This window comes from Brachyistius frenatus, unplaced genomic scaffold (assembly GCF_029030835.1).
Source record: "Brachyistius frenatus isolate BFR_SWC_R1_liver_20210118 unplaced genomic scaffold, ASM2903083v1 Contig_628, whole genome shotgun sequence".
NCBI classification, from domain to species: domain Eukaryota; kingdom Metazoa; phylum Chordata; class Actinopteri; family Embiotocidae; genus Brachyistius; species Brachyistius frenatus.
Window position 1 is genome coordinate 1 of NW_027211227.1, and position 19,301 is coordinate 19,301.

At 48.7% G+C, this 19,301-nt stretch overlaps 2 protein-coding genes across 5 annotated transcripts; both read right to left on the bottom strand.

Moving 5' to 3' along the window:
• Positions 1 to 963: 963 nt before the first annotated feature.
• On the bottom strand, positions 964 to 7,933 carry LOC138614939 (zinc finger protein 483). 4 transcript variants are annotated; one of them, XM_069688550.1, is made up of 3 exons: positions 7,785 to 7,933; positions 4,577 to 5,216; positions 964 to 4,231 (listed from the first exon to the last, which is right to left on the bottom strand). In XM_069688550.1, the coding sequence occupies exons 2-3, from the start codon at positions 5,152 to 5,154 to the stop codon at positions 3,568 to 3,570; spliced, it is 1,242 nt and encodes a 413-aa protein (XP_069544651.1). In that variant the 5' UTR covers positions 5,155 to 5,216; positions 7,785 to 7,933; the 3' UTR covers positions 964 to 3,567. The 4 variants fall into 4 exon arrangements, with proteins under 4 accessions (XP_069544651.1, XP_069544653.1, XP_069544654.1 ...); XM_069688552.1 differs by lacking the exon at positions 7,785 to 7,933 and adding an exon at positions 6,008 to 6,175; XM_069688553.1 differs by lacking the exon at positions 7,785 to 7,933 and adding an exon at positions 5,731 to 5,926.
• Positions 7,934 to 9,757: 1,824 nt separating this feature from the next.
• On the bottom strand, positions 9,758 to 19,068 carry ncoa4 (nuclear receptor coactivator 4). The gene is made up of 11 exons (XM_069688556.1): positions 18,908 to 19,068; positions 14,523 to 14,643; positions 13,181 to 13,321; positions 12,688 to 12,773; positions 12,416 to 12,524; positions 12,240 to 12,323; positions 12,009 to 12,131; positions 11,174 to 11,857; positions 10,827 to 11,096; positions 10,654 to 10,746; positions 9,758 to 10,573 (listed from the first exon to the last, which is right to left on the bottom strand). Exons 1-11 carry the CDS (start codon positions 18,943 to 18,945, stop codon positions 10,568 to 10,570), a joined length of 1,755 nt encoding a protein of 584 aa, XP_069544657.1. The 5' UTR covers positions 18,946 to 19,068; the 3' UTR covers positions 9,758 to 10,567.
• Positions 19,069 to 19,301: the final 233 nt, after the last annotated feature.

Here is a 19,301-nt window from a genome sequence, read left to right on the forward strand (position 1 = left end):
ACTATAACATGTCTATAATATGATATAAAGTCACACTATAACATGTCGTCTATAATATGATATAAAGACATACTATAACATGTCTATAATATGATATAAAGTCACACTATAACATGTCGTCTATAATATGATATAAAGACATACTATAACATGTCTATAATATGATATAAAGTCACACTATAACATGTCGTCTAATATGATATAAAGTCACACTATAACATGTCGTCTAATATGATGTAAAGTCACACTATAACATGTCGTCTATAATATGATATAAAGTCACACTATAACATGTCGTCTAATATGATATAAAGTCACACTATAACATGTCTATAATATGATATAAAGACACTATAACATGTCTATAATATGATATAAAGTCACACTATAACATGTCGTCTAATATGATATAAAGTCACACTATAACATGTCTATAATATGATATAAAGTCACACTATAACATGTCGTCTAATATGATATAAAGTCACACTATAACATGTCGTCTAATATGATATAAAGTCACACTATAACATGTCGTCTAATATGATATAAAGTCACACTATAACATGTCGTCTAATATGATATAAAGTCACACTATAACATGTCTAAAATATATTTTCCAAGACAAACTCACCTGAAGTCCTTTGTGATCCTCAGAGATCAGCGATCGATACTCACCTGAGATTCTGCCTCGGTGTATCCAGACCTCCTGCTGGTCCGGTGTCGGGATTCAGACATACCCCAGATGCCCCCCCCCCCCTCTGCGAACACACACACACACACACACACACACACACCTGTTGCCCCCCCCCCCCCCCCATGTCAATCTCATGGCCATGCCCTCGAACAACGTTGAGTTTTAACTGAACTGCAGTTCCACCGTCCGACTACCGGAGGCTCTGATCACTCACCCCTCTGCTGCCCTCCAGTGGACACACACAGGAAGTGACGACACAGGCGAAGCTTCTTTTAGAGGTTTATTACAAAACGCAAGACAGAACATGTCAACTGGGTTTTTAATCTATCGGCAAACACGATACAATGACGAACGACCTTCTAACTGCAGGTGAAGCTTCGCTGGAACCGACCGAAACAAACCAACACAACATGGAGCTCAATGGAGAACAGGAAACAGAAACCAGGACATAAAGAGCAGGGGGGGTTGGGAGGAGGGGGGGGGGACCAAGTGCTTCTCTTCTTTTCGTACGGGACATCTGAAGTGCTTTGACACACTTATAAATAAGTCACCATTAAATTAAGTCAAATCCAATTAACACATTAAAATTCACAAACTCAAAGTGTCCACAAGCAGGAACTCAAAAGGTGAGGGGGCGGGGCCAGAGGTGACGCTTTTATTTTGGTGAAATCTCGTCCGTCTTTCAGCCAGGAAACGTCTCGGTCCAGGACGTCTGAATCTTTAAATAATTTACGAAGGTGTGAACAAACGAGTCCTGAAATCTATTTATTTTCACCAATAAAACAACACTTCCTGTTTTTGTCCAATTTCACAATAATATTCCAGAAAAGAAGACGTCAAGATGTTTGCTTTTATTTTGCAGCCAATCAGATTTCAGTTGTCGGGTAGTTTTGGTGTTTATGGATCGGTCGGATGGTTTCAGGTCCAGATGTTCCCACGGAAACAAAGTCTGAGCTCGTTGTTGTCTTCCGGTCCCGATAACTCGGATGTCAACACGTCAACGACAGCTCGGGTTCAAACGATCAGCTGGACGACAGTTTGACAGAATGTTTGTTTGTTCTGTTGATCAAAACTGTTTCTGTCAGATGCAGATGTTTCCAGAGAGGAACCAGACGATGTACGTCTCCTCGTACGTCTCCTCGTACGTCTCCTCGTACGTCTCCTCGTACGTCTCCTCGTACGTCTCCTCGTACGTCTCCTCGTACGTCTCCTCAAATTGCGATAAATCTCAGGAACTTTCAACAAACTTATTTGGAGGCTTAACTTTTGAAAAACTGGACATGTTTGCTGTTAAAGATGGTGATGATGCAAAAGGATGGTGGCGGTGTTGTTGCTACGGTAACGAGGGCAGCTAGGCCGAGCCTAGACGCGCACTTGTTTTTTTCTTTTTTAACTCGTGACATTTAAATAGCGTTCATATATTTATATATTACAACATCGTTCCAAATTCATAAATAAGTAGTGCAGTTCCTCCTTCGACCACCGGCACCAACACGCTGCGTCTAAAACCAGAAACCAGAACTCTGCCAGAAAACTGCAAACATGGCCGACCAGCGACTCGTCGGCTCCCATTTTTAAATTTTAAAAATATGAAAGCTGTAACACAGTCGACCAATCTGAACACTGTGCCAACAAGTACTTCAGCCAATCAGAGTCACTCAGGGAGGAAGTGGGCGAGGCCATGTGAAAGGAAGAGGAGGCGGTGCGGTGATCCGACCGACGGGTCACCGACGACAAAAACACCAAACGAGGCGCAGAAATGATCAAGAACTGAAACAGGAAGTTAAAGATGATGTCGTTGGATTGATCGATTGATCGTCGTTGGATTGATTTGGGTTCGATGTCTTTGGAGCAGAAACAACTGCTGGGGTCGATCAATAATGAAGTTGATCCCTCAATGTTTGTTGCAGCAGCTGATCATACCCAAGAGGATCAATAATTCTATTCAGTTTTGGAATTTAAATCTTCGGATCAATCCGATCAATCTACCGACTGTTCCGTCTCCGGTTGATCGTTTTTGTGCGTTCTGTCGTTAATAAACCCGATCGGCACGGCCAGCTGATTATTGATCACTAAAATCTGAGAAACTGAATCTGCAGCTTCCCATGATGCTCCGTGTGCTCTTACTCAGACCAACAGGTGCCGGGGTTGATGGGAAAAGGAGTGTGACAGACAGGTAGAGGGGCGGGGGGCGGGGCCTGGGGTAACACTTTAGATCTAATCCCATTCTTCAGAGCAATTTGTTAAAGGTCAGTTCTGACCATATATGGTCGTGACCGTGTGAGGAGATCACCCACCATACAACCTTATATGGACATGACCTTATACGGACATGACCATATAAGGAGATCGCCCACCAATACGACCTTATATGGACATGACCTTATATGGACATGACTATATGAGGAGATCGCCCACCATACGACCTTATATGGATGTCCTGCTGCTATCTACACCAGAGAAGAACCAACCAATTCCCAAAACAAGGACAACCAGAATCTGTCCCCAACTGGTCCACAACGTTTCCAAAGTAGAAGTTTTCCATAACTGGTTCCAAACCAGTCCAGAACCAGGTGGTGCTGATTCAGAACCGACCCGGAACAGGTCCAGAACCGGTCCACACCCAGGCCAGAGCCGGGTGGCGTCACTCAGAGTCAGACTCGAGCGGAGCGGTCTCGTCTAAGACGGGTCTCTTCCGGCGCTTGGCGGCGGCGGCCCGGGAGCGCTGCTCCTCCTCCAGGTGCGCCTTCTTGTGGCGGGAGAAGCTGGACGAGTGCATGAAGGTCTTGTTGCAGGCGGCGCAGGTGTAGGTCTTGGTCTTGGTGGCGGGGAGTCCCGTCTTGGCGTGTGGAGACTTATGGTGCTGCTGTTTACCGCGTCCGCCAACGTCCGCCGCCCTGTGGGTCTGCTGGTGGCGCGCCAGGCTGGAGGCGTGGCTGAAACGCTTCCCGCAGTGGCTGCAGCCGTGGCGACCGACTCCTCCCCCCTCCTCCTCCTCCTCCTCTTCCTCCCACCTCTTCATCTTCTGGGATAACGGGGCCCCGTTTGACGGCCCGGCCCCCCCGGCGGCGGCGGTTCTTCTTGCAGAGGGTGTAGAAATTGGGTTTGTCGCGGGAGCAGAGCTTGAGGCGGATCTTGAGGTCGGACGAGGTCTCGCCCAGGTTCTCCTTGCCGGGCGTGTAGCTGTCCAGCAGCTCCTTGACGTGGGTCACCTGGTGCTTCGACAGCTGCGTGGACGTCCTGAAGCTCATGTCGCACTGCGGGCAGGCGTAGAACTTATCGCCGCCCGTCTGGATGATGGCGGTCGCCACGTGCTGCTGCCTCTTGGTCTTCCTGTTCCTGCCGCCGGCCTTTAGCTGGTGGCGCAGGGCGGCCATGTTGGGGCTGAGGGTGGCGTCCTTGGGGATGCCCTTTCCTTTCTTGTGGATGAGGCGGTGGCGCGACAGGCTGGAGCTGTGGTTGAACTCCTTCCCGCAGATGTTGCACGGGTGAATGCGTCGCTTCCCGTGCAGCCGCAGGTGACTCCCGAGCATCCTGACGGGTAAACAGAAAACACAGCAGTCACACCGGCTCCTTTGTTTGAGGACGTCACCGTGGAAACGCCTCACGTCAGCATGTTTTTAGACAAAACTATCAACATCATATTTTAATTCCGTCTGTGATAAGTTAATTGTGTTTCACGTCTGTAAATGTCTGAACATTCCAGTTTGTAATTTACAACCTGAACCGTCAGACCCGATCACGTCAGATTATTGAATTGTTCCAGCGGGTCTGAGAGGGTCGGGCACTGCGCTGCGGTGGATCAGTGAACTGTGCGACGGGGCGGGGCTTCTTCCACAGCGAAAACAAGCCCCGCCCCTTGCTCCTGTGGGTACACACCTGCTGCCTTTGAAGCTCATGCCGCAGTGGGGGCAGGTGTAGCGTGCGTCCTGGTGCGTGGGCTCCAGCGCCCTCTTGGCGGGCGGCGGCGCGGCGGCGCTCTTCCCGGCGTGCGTCTGCTGGTGGCGGTACAGGCTGGAGGCGTGGCTGTAGCACTTCCCACAGTAGCTGCAGCGGAACTGACGCTCGTCCGGCTCGAAGTCGGCCTGGTCCGAGTCGGCCTCGCCGTCCAGCTGGCTGCTGCCCGCCTCCACCAGAACCTCGTGCTCCTCCTCGCCGTCCTCGTCCTCCTCGTCCGAGTCCGTCTTGATCTCCACGCTCTGCTCCGTCACCTCGCAGGGGTACACCTCCTCGTAGGGCGCGAAGAAGGCCTCGTCCGTCTCGATCTTCAGCTGGTCGGCCGTCAGGTCCGTCGGGTCGTCCGAGTCCTTCTTCACGCAGGAGATGGTGAACTTTGACCCCACCTCCGCCCACTTCACCACGTACTCGATGGGCTGCGTGTCCAGCTCCACCGTGATGAAGTCGGCGCCCAGGGCGTCCGACTCCGACACAGCGAGCTCCGCCTCCGAGTCCTCCATCCTGCACCGCTGAACCAGGAGGAGGAGAAGAAGAAGAAGAGGGGCAATGTAGCACTACAGGCCTGGAGGGGGGGGGGGGGGGGGACAAGATCAATACTGTTAAAGTCAAACTGATATTAAATTATTCTTCATCTGCTTCGTATGTTAAATAAAAAACAATATATGAACAGGAAGTTGTGACTCGACTCGTTCTGACGTCACAACTATTACAAATGAAGTCACGACTGGCCACTGAAGATGACCTCTGACCTCCTGGCAGCCCAACAGAAAGTAAAAGCCCTCCTCTGAGCTTCATCGGGTCACGTGACCTCCGTCAGGAGCCGAGAAGCTCCACCGGCTTCCAGCCGCCCCGAACTCCGTTCACAAATCTGACGTCTGGACCGCCCAGCAGCCCGGCGGGAGAACCGCCCCGTTTACCGATTCGATCGGTCATCCTCATATCGATTACACAGGAAATCAATCAATCAGCATTTAATGAGCACCGACATGAATAGCAGATATTTCCCGACGAAGAGCGCGCGCAGGGCGGCAGCTCGCAGGGCATCCATTACTGAAGAGCTCCGACGAGCCACTCACGTCGCTCCGCTGGTGGCTGAAGGCCGAACTGCTTCCGACACCGAATCACACCGGAATATTTCTCCAACTCGTTTTTGAATGATATCGTGACGGCCGTGAAGCCAGCAGCTTTAAAACAGACGGTTTTCCAGTGAGTTCCGTGAGTCGGCCGGGCTGCTGTCAGTGACGAGAAGCGGAGGACGGATTCTCTGCGCCGCGAACCTCAGCTGTCAAAATAAAAGAGCGGATGGCGGAATAACCCGCGCGGACCGGATGAGTCGGTGAAACAGCCACTCACCGAGCTTTAACGGCGGTAGAGCGGCGTTAACCGTCAAATTCACCGGTGGACACGGTCACAATAAACAGGAAGCAGCGGACGTGGACACAAAGCATTGTGGGAAAGGATTAAATGGTTGCGGAGAACGGAAGTACAGCAGATTGTCCTCCAAAATAAGAGCACAGTAACGTCAGGGAAAAAAAGATGAAAAATAAAACATTAGATGAAACTGACAAAGTAAATAAATATGATAACTAACTCGTTGGTCAGGAGCAGGTCTTCATGGTGTGTGAGTGGATGAAAAGACACAGATGTCTCTGAACCGTCTGTCCTGTGTCAGGAAGACAAGTTGTGATTGGACGTGTGGTGTCGCTTCACGCTGCTTCTTCATCACGTCACTCAGACATTTTCGTGTGTGAACAATAAACTGTATATAAAAGAGTTCGTAGCTTCAGGTCTGTAAAACGGTTCCGATCCAGAAGTGTCTTCAGCTGCAATACCAGCGAGTGCCACTAGAGGTCGGCTCCAAAAAGCCTCCGGCTCCATAGACTCCCATTCAACTTCTCTCATCAAATCCAAAGTGAATAAAATGTGTCCATCAGTTCTCTCGGTGTTGTTAGCTAAAGTCACTCCTTCTTCTTAGTTTTCTGGAGGTCCATCTGAAAATATCTGCTCCGAACTAACAAGATGGTGACGGACAGAATCTGAACTGATGTTCCTAACGAGCAGAAACAATCGGCGTGAACATTTGCAATAAACGTGAAGAGATTTGACAAAGTTACACAACAGCCATGACAGAGAATAAAAATGTATAAAATCAAATCAAATCAATAACAGAATAAAAGATGAGCAGAAAAATATATATACATTATTTCAATGTAAACTGTGAAATAAATTAATAGGAAAAATTTATAAAATGATAAAGTTAATGACATGGATTGTATATATATATATATATATATATGAATGATGATCCGAACAACGTTTGCTTGTTTGTAAAATTAACATTTACGTTCCCGCTCTGGAGGACTTTTATTTTGAAATGTGCCAACTGAAGCAGCTTCCTGTTGACTTTTCGGAGCTTCACAGATTTTAGTTTGACATCAAACAGATCAATAATCAATAATAATAAATCAGTTGTGACCTCTTTGAACAACAGTTCAGTCTATTAGCAGCAGCTGTAGATTATTTCTTATTATTTTATTCCATTGTTTCTGCTGTGATTCAGAATTATTTTATTATTTTTTTTAGTCGGGTTTTCACGTCTGGATCCGTTTCCTGTTTTCTAAAACGTGAATTCAGGTCGTTTCTGTTTCTAACAAATATGAAGAAAAACTTTACATCATAACTTCATATCAAGCTGAAGCTAACATGTAAATATACAGATCATCTTTAAACTTTCTGATCCATGAATGACATTAATTATCATTTAATAAGAGGAGGATGAAGAGGAAGACGAAGAACAGGATAATGAAGAGGAGGAGGAGGAGGAAGATCGAGAGAAGGAGGAGGAGGATGAACAGGATGAAAATGAAGAGGAGCAGAGCGGTTCAGATATTTTTGCCGCCGCAGCAGCGGCACCGCGCCGCTGTCGGTACCGGACTCTCGGAGTGTATCTGACGGTGTTTCCTGTCGTTTCCGGTCGGCCGCAGCAGCTCAGACTCCCGCCGAGTCTCAGCCTGCATCCGGACATCAACACACGGTGTCCGACCGTCGGCGCCGCCGCCGCGCGACACCCACATGCCTCGGCTTCCGTTTACCATCAAATGAAAGAGGTCGCGTTCAAACAAACACTTACGGTTTAATCCGGATCGGTCCGCTTCTCCCGGTTCGGTCCTGGACGGGGATCTCAGTCCGCGGTCTCTGCCGCACCTCTGTCACATCCCAGCCGGGGAGCGGCGGCGGCGTGGCGGCTGACGACGCTGCTGCGGCAAGGAGCGGCAAAGAGCGGCACGTCTTAATGTAGAATGAATGAGTGGCTGCGGCATGGAGGCGGCAAGGCGGACCGTTCGGACCCTCTCTGGGCTGTGATTGGTTGAACTCCGGCGCAGCCTTTGTCTGATTGGCCGGCGGACTGAAAGCCCGCCAACTGCCTTCAAATGTCGCGAGGTGTCGTGAAGCCTGACGGCGTCCTGGTAGCGTCACGGAGTTCGTCTTTTTATAGTCATACCGCTGCGTCATACATGTGTGTACGTCATCACCACCGATTAATCTCGGGAGGCCTTTTAAGACAAAGAATAAAACCAGGAAGTGCTGAACTCCATTAGAAAACCAACCGATTTCAGTGTGTGGTCACGTGATCATACAGCACTACTGCAGCGCTGCGTTTTCCTGATGACCCTGAAGGACACACAGTAGAATAAAGTAGAATGAGATAGAATGAGATGAGATAGAATGAGATGAGGTAGAATGAGATGAGATAGAATGAGATGAGGTAGAATGAGGTAGAATGAGATGAGGTAGAATGAGGTAGAATGAGATGAGGTAGAATGAGATGAGGTAGAATGAGATGAGGTAGAATGAGTAGAGATGAGATAGATGAGATAGAATGAGATGAGATGAGGTAGAATGAGATGAGGTAGAATGAGATGAGGTAGAATGAGAGATGAGGTAGATGAGTAGAATGAGATGAGGTAGAATGAGATGAGGTAGAATGAGATGAGAGGTAGAATGAGATGAGGTAGAATGAGATGAGGTAGAATGAGATGAGATAGAATGAGATGAGGTAGAATGAGATGAGGTAGAATGAGATGAGAGGTAGAATGAGATGAGGTAGAATGAGATGAGATAGAATGAGATGAGGTAGAATGATAGATGATGATAGAATGAGATGAGGAGATGAGGTAGAATGAGATGAGGTAGAATGAGATGAGATAGAAGGAATGAGATGAGGTAGAATGAGATAGAATGAGATGAGGTATGAGATGAGGTAGAATGAGATGAGGTAGAATGAGAGGTAGAATGAGATGAGGTAGAATGAGATAGATGAGATAGAATGAGATGAGGTAGAATGAGATGAGGTAGAATGAGATGAGGTAGAATGAGATGAGATAGAATGAGATGAGGTAGAATGAGATGAGATAGAATGAGATGAGGTAGAATGAGGTAGAATGAGATGAGGTAGAATGAGATGAGGTAGAATGAGGTAGAATGAGATGAGGTAGAATGAGATAGAATGAGATAGAATGAGATGAGGTAGAATGAGATGAGGTAGAATGAGATGAGGTAGAATGAGATGAGATAGAATGAGATGAGGTAGAATGAGATGAGGTAGAATGAGATGAGGTAGAATGAGATAGAATGAGATGAGGTAGAATGAGATGAGGTAGAATGAGATGAGGTAGAATGAGGTAGAACGAAATCCAGTAAAATCCTCAAGGTTTAAAACTGAGCCAAAGGTGTTTTCATGTTTTCAGTGATGTCATCATTTGCCTATCAGTGTCCTCCTGATGGTGGGTGTGGCCTCATCACCTGCAGTAAACAGGAAGTTTATCTGTGTCTCAGTCTCACTCCTCAGAGGAGCACTTCCTGCTGCTGCGCTGAGAAGAACCTGTGAAAAAGAGTCATCGGGACACGTTTCCATCAGACTCCAGACTTTTACTGCAGCGGGGTGTCCTCCGTTTACTTCCTGTTCGTTGGACCACTGTCTCTTCTTCTGCAGTTTGTTCATGGATAATCGGAGACACAGTGATGAGGTCACAGACACAGTGATGAGGTCACAGACACAGTGATGAGGTCACAGACACAGTGATGACGTCACAGACACAGTGATGACGTTAGCATATTTTATTACTGTCGAGAATCACAGCAGAAGAGAACTGATGACATCATGCCTCAATATGCTTAACCCACCCTCCCCCCAAATCAACAGCACAGCTTCATTAAAAAGCACCAATCACTGCTGACCACAGAGTCACATGATCCGGATGCAGGTGGCCTCCACACAAGGCATTCTGGGAAAAGGAAGTTCCCACAAATTCTGTGGAGTGCGTGTTTTCCGCTCTTAGCTGCGTCTGCCAGGCAAGCTCCACCAATCAGAGCAGAGAACACGTGCGTAACACCTGCAGCCGGGCAGGAAGTGTATCTCTGCGGTGTCGCAGTTAGAGAAGAAGAAGGAAGATTCCGCTCAAACAGGAAGTGAAATCAAAGCAGCGTTAAAATAAGATCCATTAAAATAAAGACTACTTTATATCTACAATCAGCCCCCCTCACTTATACATTTAACACCCCCCTCCATTCTACTTAGCCTCCTCAGGCCACGCCCCCTTCGGTCCTGAATCATCACATTGAAATCACTGTGTTCGTATTGATCAGGAATAAATGATTGATTATTGAGGTTTAAAAAAACAAAAACAAAATGATTAAAAGATTAAAAGTCATTTTTAGTTGCAGTGGAGAGGAAACTTTCCTGCGCTTTCTACCACATCTTCATCAGTAGGAAGGAACCGTCGGCCTAATCTGGATCCTTATTGGTGGAGAGGCTGGACATCGTGGTGATGTCACAAGAAGAAGGTGGCGGCGATTGTTGTGATTTTGTGTGCTAATCAGCAATAAAGTGGGAGGAGGAGGAACCCATCGTCTTCACATCTGGAGGAACAGATCAGACAGGAAGTTACTGACACCTGCTGATGACATCACATGCAGCAGGTGACCATCAGGACACTCACCTGTACAGGAGCTCTGTGCAGCCATTTGTCTTTGTCTCCGCCCACCTTCATACACGAGAACAGGTCACACACTATGGGCAGGGCCAAGCGCTCCTGACCAGGAAGCAAACAGGAAACAGTCAGGAAACAAACGGGAAGCAGGCGACAGACCGGGTGGTGGTCTCTATGGTTACCTGAGCCTGACTCCTCTTTTTCAGAAGCCACTTGTCCTCCTCCTCCGCCGGATGACCTCCTGACCCCGGAACAGGAAGCACCCAGAGGTTTGGATCCAGAGGACGCTCAAAGGGAGAGGAGGAGAAGGAGGGGTAGGGGGAGGAGGAGGGAGGCTTGAACTGGGAGCTGTGCTCCTCGCTGCTGGCCTTTTCCTCCTCAAGAGCCACCCAGCTGGAGAAGGCGGAGGAGGAGGTGCTGGGGTGAAGCCACGCCTCCAGGATGGCCTGCACCTGAGGGGGAGGAGTCCAATGGTTAACGACCAATCAACTCATCGTTTCCTCTGTTTTTATTGATCATCAGCTGTTACCTTCTGCTCCTGCTCTCGGTGGAACAGGGTGGGCGGGGCATCCTTGGCGGTGGGCGGGGCATCCTTGGCCACAGGCACTCCGTTCTTGTCTCGTCCGTCCTGCTGCAGCAGCCAGCGGCTCAGCGCCTCCGTCCCGCAGTTCTGCTCGCAGACGCAGTCGGAGTAGGTGGAGCAGAGCTCGTTGCCCCGGCAGGTCTGCTGCCCGGGCACCGCCTGCTGCAGCCACGCCTCCAGAGCCGCCGCCGGGGCAGAGGAGGCGGGGCCCGAGGGGGGCGGGGTCTTCAGGCACTTGAGCTGGCCCAGGTTCTCGATCTCCACGGCCCGGCTGGTCTGGCAGCAGGAGGAGCAGTCGGCCGGGCGGCTCGGCTCCAGCAGCCACTCGCTGGACGACCAGCCGGCCTCGAACGGCTTCAGCACCTGCCGCCATCGTTCGGCGTCCGACATGGTCTCCATGGCGACGGTTGGCGGGGTAATTAGCCAGTCACTCAGGTCCTCCTTCTCCTCCTCCTGGCCGTCGGTGAACTCCGACTCGTCGATCTTCTCGATGGAGAAGGAGGAGGAGGTGCAGCTGCTGCTGGTCCGAGGCCAGATCGCCGTCTGGTCCTGCAGAAGCCACGCCTCCAGGTCCTTCAGCTGACCCCAGGCCTGCAGAAAGTCCACCGAGGATGGGACGGGACAGGAAGTCTGACACAAACACACAGGACACCCTCATCGTTCTGCTCCAAGACTAGGACCTGAACCAAAACCTGAGTTCAGGTCCTACATGTACAGACCTGGTTCTGAGGCCTGGTCTCTGATCCAGACCCAGTCTCTGAGGTCTGAGAAGAACCCTCACCTTGGTCTCCTTGTGTGACAGCAGCCAATCCTGAGGGTTCTTGCTGGACTGGCAGCCAATCAGAGCGCTGCTGTTAGCGGGTCGACTTCCCAGCAGCCAATCACTGAGCGCTGCGACCTCCACCTGCAGAGACAGGAGTCTCAGTGAGGGCGGAGGGTGAGACACTGACCAGGAGGACCATCAGGGGTTAGTGTGACTTTAGCATCATGCTAACAGACTGATCCAACTCACCTCTTTCTGGGCTGTGATTGGACAACTCTGCACTTGACTTATCTGGGGGGCGGGGCTTTGAGAGGACACACTCTCCATGAGATGCTGACAGGAGGGACAGAAAACACCTGGTGAGCATCCGATGTCAGAGGTCACACGTCTGTCTGTGTGTGTGTGTGTGTGTGTGTGTGTTTTACCTGAGCGGTGATGCTCCCGTACGAGGTGATGGCCTGCCTCAGAGACCGAGTGTCGCCGTGGAAACTGATGTCAGGTGTTTCCTCAGGTGTCAGACTCAAAGAGGACAACCTGGAGTAGGACACACCGTTATCACCTGGACACACCTGTCTGTCTGTCCCTGTGTGTGTGTGTTTGTGTGTGTGTGTGTGTGTGTGTGTGTGTGTGTGTGTGTGTGTGTGTGTGTGTGTGTGTGTGTGTGTGTGTGTGTGTGTGTCTCTGAGTGTGTAGTTACTTCTCCATGCAGCTGGTCAGCTGGTTGTTCAGGTCATTGTCGTTGTTCTTCAGCTGCTGGTTGATCACATCGAACTGTCCTCTGAGCTGCAACACACACACACACACACACACACACACACACACACACACACACACACACACACACACACACACACACACACACACACACACACACACACACACACACACACACACACACACACACACACACAGTTACCAGCTGGTTTACTGGTGGTTGGTTAACAGCTAACTTGCATTATCCAGTCTAAACCATTAATAACCAGTCAAATCCAATAATAACTAGTAATAACCAGTCATTACCAGTGTAACCAGTATAGCCAGTAGTTACTGGTATAACCAGTAGTTACCGGTGTAACCAGTAGTTACCAGTAGTTACCCGTGTAACCAGTATGACCAGTAGTTACCGGTGTAACCAGTAGTTACCACTGTAATCAGTAGTTACCCGTGTAACCAGTACAACCAGTAGTTACCCGGTGCAGCTGGTGCAGTTGCTGCTGCAGAGTTTCCATCTTGACTTGATGCAGCAGGTCGATCTGACTGAGAAGATGAACTTCTCTGCAGCGCAGCGCCTCCTGCTGGCGACTCACACAGGTCTGTAGCTCTGAACGCACCTGAGGGGACAGACAGGTGAGACAGGTCGAGACAGGTGGAGACAGCAGTACAGAGCAGGAGATAAATGGCGTGATGCAGGTGTGTAAAAGGTAAAGGTTCTCTGTGTTGCTGTCATTAGAGGTTAAATTACATCATGTTCTACCAACAGTCTGATGTTCTAATAGTCACGTAGAGATTTGGTCGGCTCCAAAAAGCCTCCGGCTCCATAGACTCCCATTCAACTTCTCTCATCAAATACAAAGTGAATAAAATATGTCCATCAGTTATCTCGGTGATGGCTGATGACATCACTGATGGTTGGTTTTAATTCATCTCTTTAAAATGCTTTATTATGTTTCTACTTGTAAAATACTCTGACCATCTCTGAAAATAAACTTTACTTACTTCAAAATAAATCCAACTACAAACACACAGGGACTTCACCTGAAGACAGACAGCAGTAGAACCCAGTGGAGTCACAGTAGAACCCAGTGGAGTCACAGTAGAACCCAGTGGAGTCACAGTAGAACCCAGTGGAGTCACAGCTTCAGTCCATCAGTCTCTCCCATCTCTCTTATATATCCTGTCCCGCCCAGCTCTACCTCCCTCTCTCTTGCTCCCTCCCTGTCTTCCTCCCTATTCCTCCCTCTCACACACAGACAGACAGACAGACACACACAGACAGACAGACAGACACACAGACAGACACACACACACACACAGACAGACAGACAGACAGACACAGACAGACACACACACACACACACACACACACACACACACACACACACACACACACACACACACACACACACACACACACACACACACACACACACACACACACACACACACACACACACACACACACACAGGGTGACCTCACCGGCCTATGTTTAACTGAGCTGGTGTTACCGTGGTGACCACAGGTACTGGACTGAACAAAGACAGGACTTTAAGTGTTTTGGTCTCTGACACAGAGAGATGAAGCAGGACTGTGATGATGATCTTAAGTTCTTTTCTAACCTGCAGTTATTTAAAAATTTAAACCTCAATGAATCGTCCTCCTGTCTGTCCACCCTCCTGTCTGTCCATCCCCCTGTCTGTCTGTCTGTCTGTCTGTCTGTGATTGCCTTGAACTAAATCAACTGATTTACTAAACACAGACAGAAGGACAAGGAGGAAGAGGAGGCTGATGAGGATGATGATGAAGGTGCTGACCTCTCGAGCGTTGTCTCTCAGCTGCTGCTCGACCTTCATCACGGCCCTGATGGCGTCCTCCAGCTGGTCATGGGCGTGCTGACACAGCTTCTGCCCACTCGTCGCCTCAGCCAACGCCATCCTGGACAGGAAGCAGACAGGACACATTTCAAAATAAATGTCAACTGCAGCTGAAGTTTAAAACCATGTATTTCCCTCAGCGTCGACTCGCAGGTCAGAACTTCGTCTTTCAGAGTTCAAGTCATCTTTATCAATTGATTTTTTTCTTTCCAGGCTCCGCCCCCTCCTTTCACACATCACACTAATGATGAACTGATGAGGATGATGAAACACTGAAGCCCCGCCCTCTGACCTGCTGTTTGTTGTCGTCGTCAACAATGACAATAAAGCAGCTGCTGAGCCTCTATTGTTGCCACAGCAACTGACTCAGCTGTTTGTCAACGCAGCTTCATTGTGCTCTGTGATTGGTCAGAAGGCCAGCGGGCCACAGCTAGCCACTGGGATTAACACACACACACACACACACACACACACACACACACACACACACACACACACACACACACACACACACACACACACACACACACACACACACACACACACACACATCTGACAGTACTAACAAAGAACTATAATACCAGAGAAAACCAAAGTACAGTACTGTAGTAAATGAGGAGTACTGTAGTACAGGGAGTACTGTAGTAAATGAGGAGTACTGTAGTAAATGGGGAGTACTGTAGTACAGGGAGTACTGTAGTAAATGAGGAGTACTGTAGTAAATGAGGAGTACTGTAGTAAATGAGGAGTACTGTAGTAAATGAGGAGTACTGTAGTACAGAGAGTACTGTAGTAAATGAGGAGTACTGTAGTAAATGGGGAGTACTGTAGTAAATGAGGAGTACTGTAGTACAGAGAGTACTGTAGTAAATGAGGAGCACTGTAGTACAGGGAGTACTGTAGTACAGGGAGTACTGTAGTAAATGAGGAATACTGTAGTAAATGGGGAGTACTGTGGTACAGGGAGTACTGTAGTAAATGGGGAGTACTGTAGTAAATGAGGAGTACTGTAGTACAGGGAGTACTGTAGTAAATGGGGAGTACTGTAGTACAGGGAGTACTGTAGTAAATGGGGAGTACTGTAGTAAATGAGGAGTACTGTCGTACAGGGAGTACTGTAGTAAATGAGGAGTACTGTAGTAAATGGGGAGTACTGTAGTAAATGGGGAGTACTGTAGTACAGGGAGTACTGTAGTAAATGAGGAGTACTGTAGTAAATGGGGAGTACTGTGGTACAGGGAGTACTGTAGTACAGGGAGTACTGTAGTAAATGAGGAGTACTTTCGTACAGGGAGTACTGTAGTAAATGAGGAGTACTGTAGTAAATGGGGAGTACTGTAGTACAGGGAGTACTGTAGTAAATGAGGAGTACTGTAGTAAATGGGGAGTACTGTGGTACAGGGAGTACTGTAGTAAATGGGGAGTACTGTAGTAAATGAGGAGTACTGTAGTAAATGAGGAGTACTGTAGTACAGGGAGTACTGTAGTAAATGAGGAGTACTGTCGTACAGGGAGTACTGTAGTAAATGAGGAGTACTGTAGTAAATGAGGAGTACTGTAGTACAGGGAGTACTGTAGTAAATGGGGAGTACTGTAGTACAGAGAGTACTGTAGTAAATGAGGAGTACTGTAGTAAATGGGGAGTACTGTAGTACAGGGAGTACTGTAGTAAATGAGGAGTACTGTAGTAAATGGGGAGTACTGTGGTACAGGGAGTACTGTAGTAAATGAGGAGTACTGTAGTACAGGGAGTACTGTAGTAAATGAGGAGTACTGTCGTACAGGGAGTACTGTAGTAAATGAGGAGTACTGTAGTAAATGAGGAGCACTGTAGTACAGGGAGTACTGTAGTAAATGAGGAGCACTGTAGTAAATGAGGAGCACTGTAGTACAGGGAGTACTGTAGTAAATGGGGAGTACTGTAGTAAATGGGGAGTACTGTAGTAAATGAGGAGTACTGTAGTAAATGGGGAGTACTGTGGTACAGGGAGTACTGTAGTAAATGGGGAGTACTGTAGTAAATGAGGAGTACTGTAGTAAATGGGGAGTACTGTAGTACAGGGAGTACTGTAGTAAATGAGGAGTACTGTAGTAAATGGGGAGTACTGTAGTAAATGAGGAGTACTGTAGTACAGGGAGTACTGTAGTAAATGGGGAGTACTGTAGTAAATGAGGAGTACTGTAGTACAGGGAGTACTGTAGTAAATGAGGAGTACTGTAGTAAATGGGGAGTATTGTAGTACAGGGAGTACTGTAGTAAATGAGGAGTACTGTAGTAAATGGGGAGTACTGTAGTACAGGGAGTACTGTAGTAAATGAGGAGTACTGTAGTAAATGAGGAGTACTGTAGTACTGTAGTAGTAAATGGGGAGTACTGTAGTAAATGAGGAGTACTGTAGTAAATGAGGAGTACTGTAGTACAGGGAGTACTGTAGTAAATGAGGAGTACTGTAGTAAATGGGGAGTACTGTAGTACAGGGAGTACTGTAGTAAATGAGGAGTACTGTAGTAAATGGGGAGTACTGTAGTACAGGGAGTACTGTAGTAAATGAGGAGTACTGTAGTAAATGAGGAGTACTGTAGTACAGGGAGTACTGTAGTAAATGGGGAGTACTGTAGTACAGGGAGTACTGTAGTAAATGAGGAGTACTGTAGTACAGGGAGTACTGTGGTTGATGGAAGAAAAGATTTGCGGCTCCAGAAAGTCTCTTCTGTTTCTCTCTTATTTGCAAGTGATTTCTTTTTGTTTGACTTTCTCCATCTAATCAACGACTCCCTCATGTTGTGACCTACAACCAACTCTGTATTACCATATGAAAGCAGAGACAAAGGGAACGGAGGTGATGGTCACACTGTATAAAGCTGAACTATGGAGGAGATCTGGAGCCCTGCTGGACACCTCTCTCTGAGGGCTGGAGTTGATCCTTCTGGCAACAATAAATGTCTGATATGTCTGATTTTGAACCAAGTCTCCGAGTCATTTTTCTAACAGTAGTACAGGGAGTACTGTAGTACATGAGGAGTAAATGGGGGGGGGGGGGGCGCGGTGGCTCTAGACTATCAGCTGTGAACAGCTGGTCAGCTGCTGATAAACTCATGTTGAGCCAAAGCAACAGGACGACCTTTGACCCGGCTGTCGCCATGACGACCTGCATGTTCACAGCGAGAGCAGCTTTAAAAAAAACTTTTCAAGTTTGTCTCAAACAACAAATAAATAAAGTGTTTCTGACTGATAATCAATAATCAGTCATTGGCGAACAAACAGCTGCAGATTGATTGATCGATGGCGTCACCGGGCTGACCGGCTCTCCCTCACCGGGCTGACCGGTTCTCCCTCACCGGGCTGACCGGCTCTCCCTCACCGGGCTGACCGGTTCTCCCTCACCGGGCTGACCGGCTCTCCCTCACCGGGCTGACCGGCTCTCCCTCACCGGGCTGACCGGCTCTCCCTCACCGGGAGTCTCTCTGCCGCTCACCGGAAGCAGGAAGTAGGAAGCTGCCGCCATCAGCGCCTGCAGGGCCTCACGTCCGCCCTCCCCGGAGGTGTTATCGTCCCTGCAGCATGTCCACAGTCCAACTCCTGATAAACAAACAGCACGTGCCCCAGCTGATCTGATCATTAACCGGAGACACGCGACCTTCAGCTCACCGAACTCCGTTCAAAAACACGGTGCTACTCAGCCCGAACCGGGCAGTTCAGAACCGGGCAGTTCAGAACCGGGCAGTTCAGAACCGGGCAGTTCAGAACCGGGCAGTTCTGCTCTCACCGACCTCGGAGGAAGGAGAGGCGGGCAGGACTCCCCTAGAAAAGGGGACATCTTGTTCGGATTGTTCCGAATTAGAGAGGATCCAGTTAATGTGGAGAAGTGGAGGTGGAGGTGAAGGTGGAAGGTGAAGTGAAGGTGAAGGTGGAAGTGGAAGTTTCCAGAGGGAGTCTGGTGTTCTCGAGAAATCGATTTAAAATGGAAATAAAGGTTTTACCTGCTGCGCTCAGGAACACTGATAAAAACAAAAAAACGCCCTCAAAGATCTCGCTGGTTCTTATGTTCACGCACGTTATCACAGCTGTTTTACGTCACGTGATCGACAGGACCTCCGATCTCCGGTGGAAACGCGGTCCACCGGAGCTCCGGTAGAAACGCGGTCCACCGGAGCTCCGGTAGAAACGCGGCCCACCGGAGCTCCGGTAGAAACGCGGTCCACCGGAGCTCCGGTAGAAACGCGGTCCACCGGAGCTCCGGTAGAAACGCGGCCTTTCACAGCGAGCCTCGGCGGAGCAAACTGCGCTAACGTTAGCTGCCCGCCGTTTGGTCGGTTGAACTTACCGTGGGCCGTTACCGTAGACTCTCCACTTCGATGTCATCAAAAACCAACGTTTGTTCGGTGAGACGTTGAACTCTGAAAGCTCTCCGGTGAACGCTGCCGTCTCCGGTGAACGCTGCCGTCTCCACCGGCCGCTGCCTCCAATGTCACGGGAGGAAAAAAACAAAACGGCTCTTAAGTGTCGCGAGAACTCGGAGCCAGCGTGGAACAGAGCGCTACTGCCCCTGCTGGTGGCCGCAGGACACTAACGGGAATTGCAGTGTATAAAGACTGTATAAAGAATGTATAAAGACTGTATAAAGACTGTATAAAGAATGTATATACAGACTGTATATAACAAACGGTCTATCATATTTTTTACAGCAGCTTCCGGATAAAACGCTTCTGAATCTTCCA

Coding starts and splice junctions, on each gene's coding strand:
- LOC138614939 (XM_069688550.1), bottom strand. CDS start 5,154: ATGGAGGACTCGGAGGCGGAGCTCGCTGTGTCGGAGTCGGACGCCCTG. Junction 4,232..4,576: donor ATGAGCTTCAAAGGCAGCAG/GTGTGTACCCAC, acceptor TTTACCCGTCAG/GATGCTCGGGAGTCACCTGC.
- ncoa4 (XM_069688556.1), bottom strand. CDS start 18,945: ATGACATCGAAGTGGAGAGTCTACGGTAACGGCCCACG. Junction 13,322..14,522: donor TGAGAGACAACGCTCGAGAG/GTCAGCACCTTC, acceptor CTGTCCCCTCAG/GTGCGTTCAGAGCTACAGAC. Junction 12,525..12,687: donor CTGACCAGCTGCATGGAGAA/GTAACTACACAC, acceptor GTCCTACTCCAG/GTTGTCCTCTTTGAGTCTGA.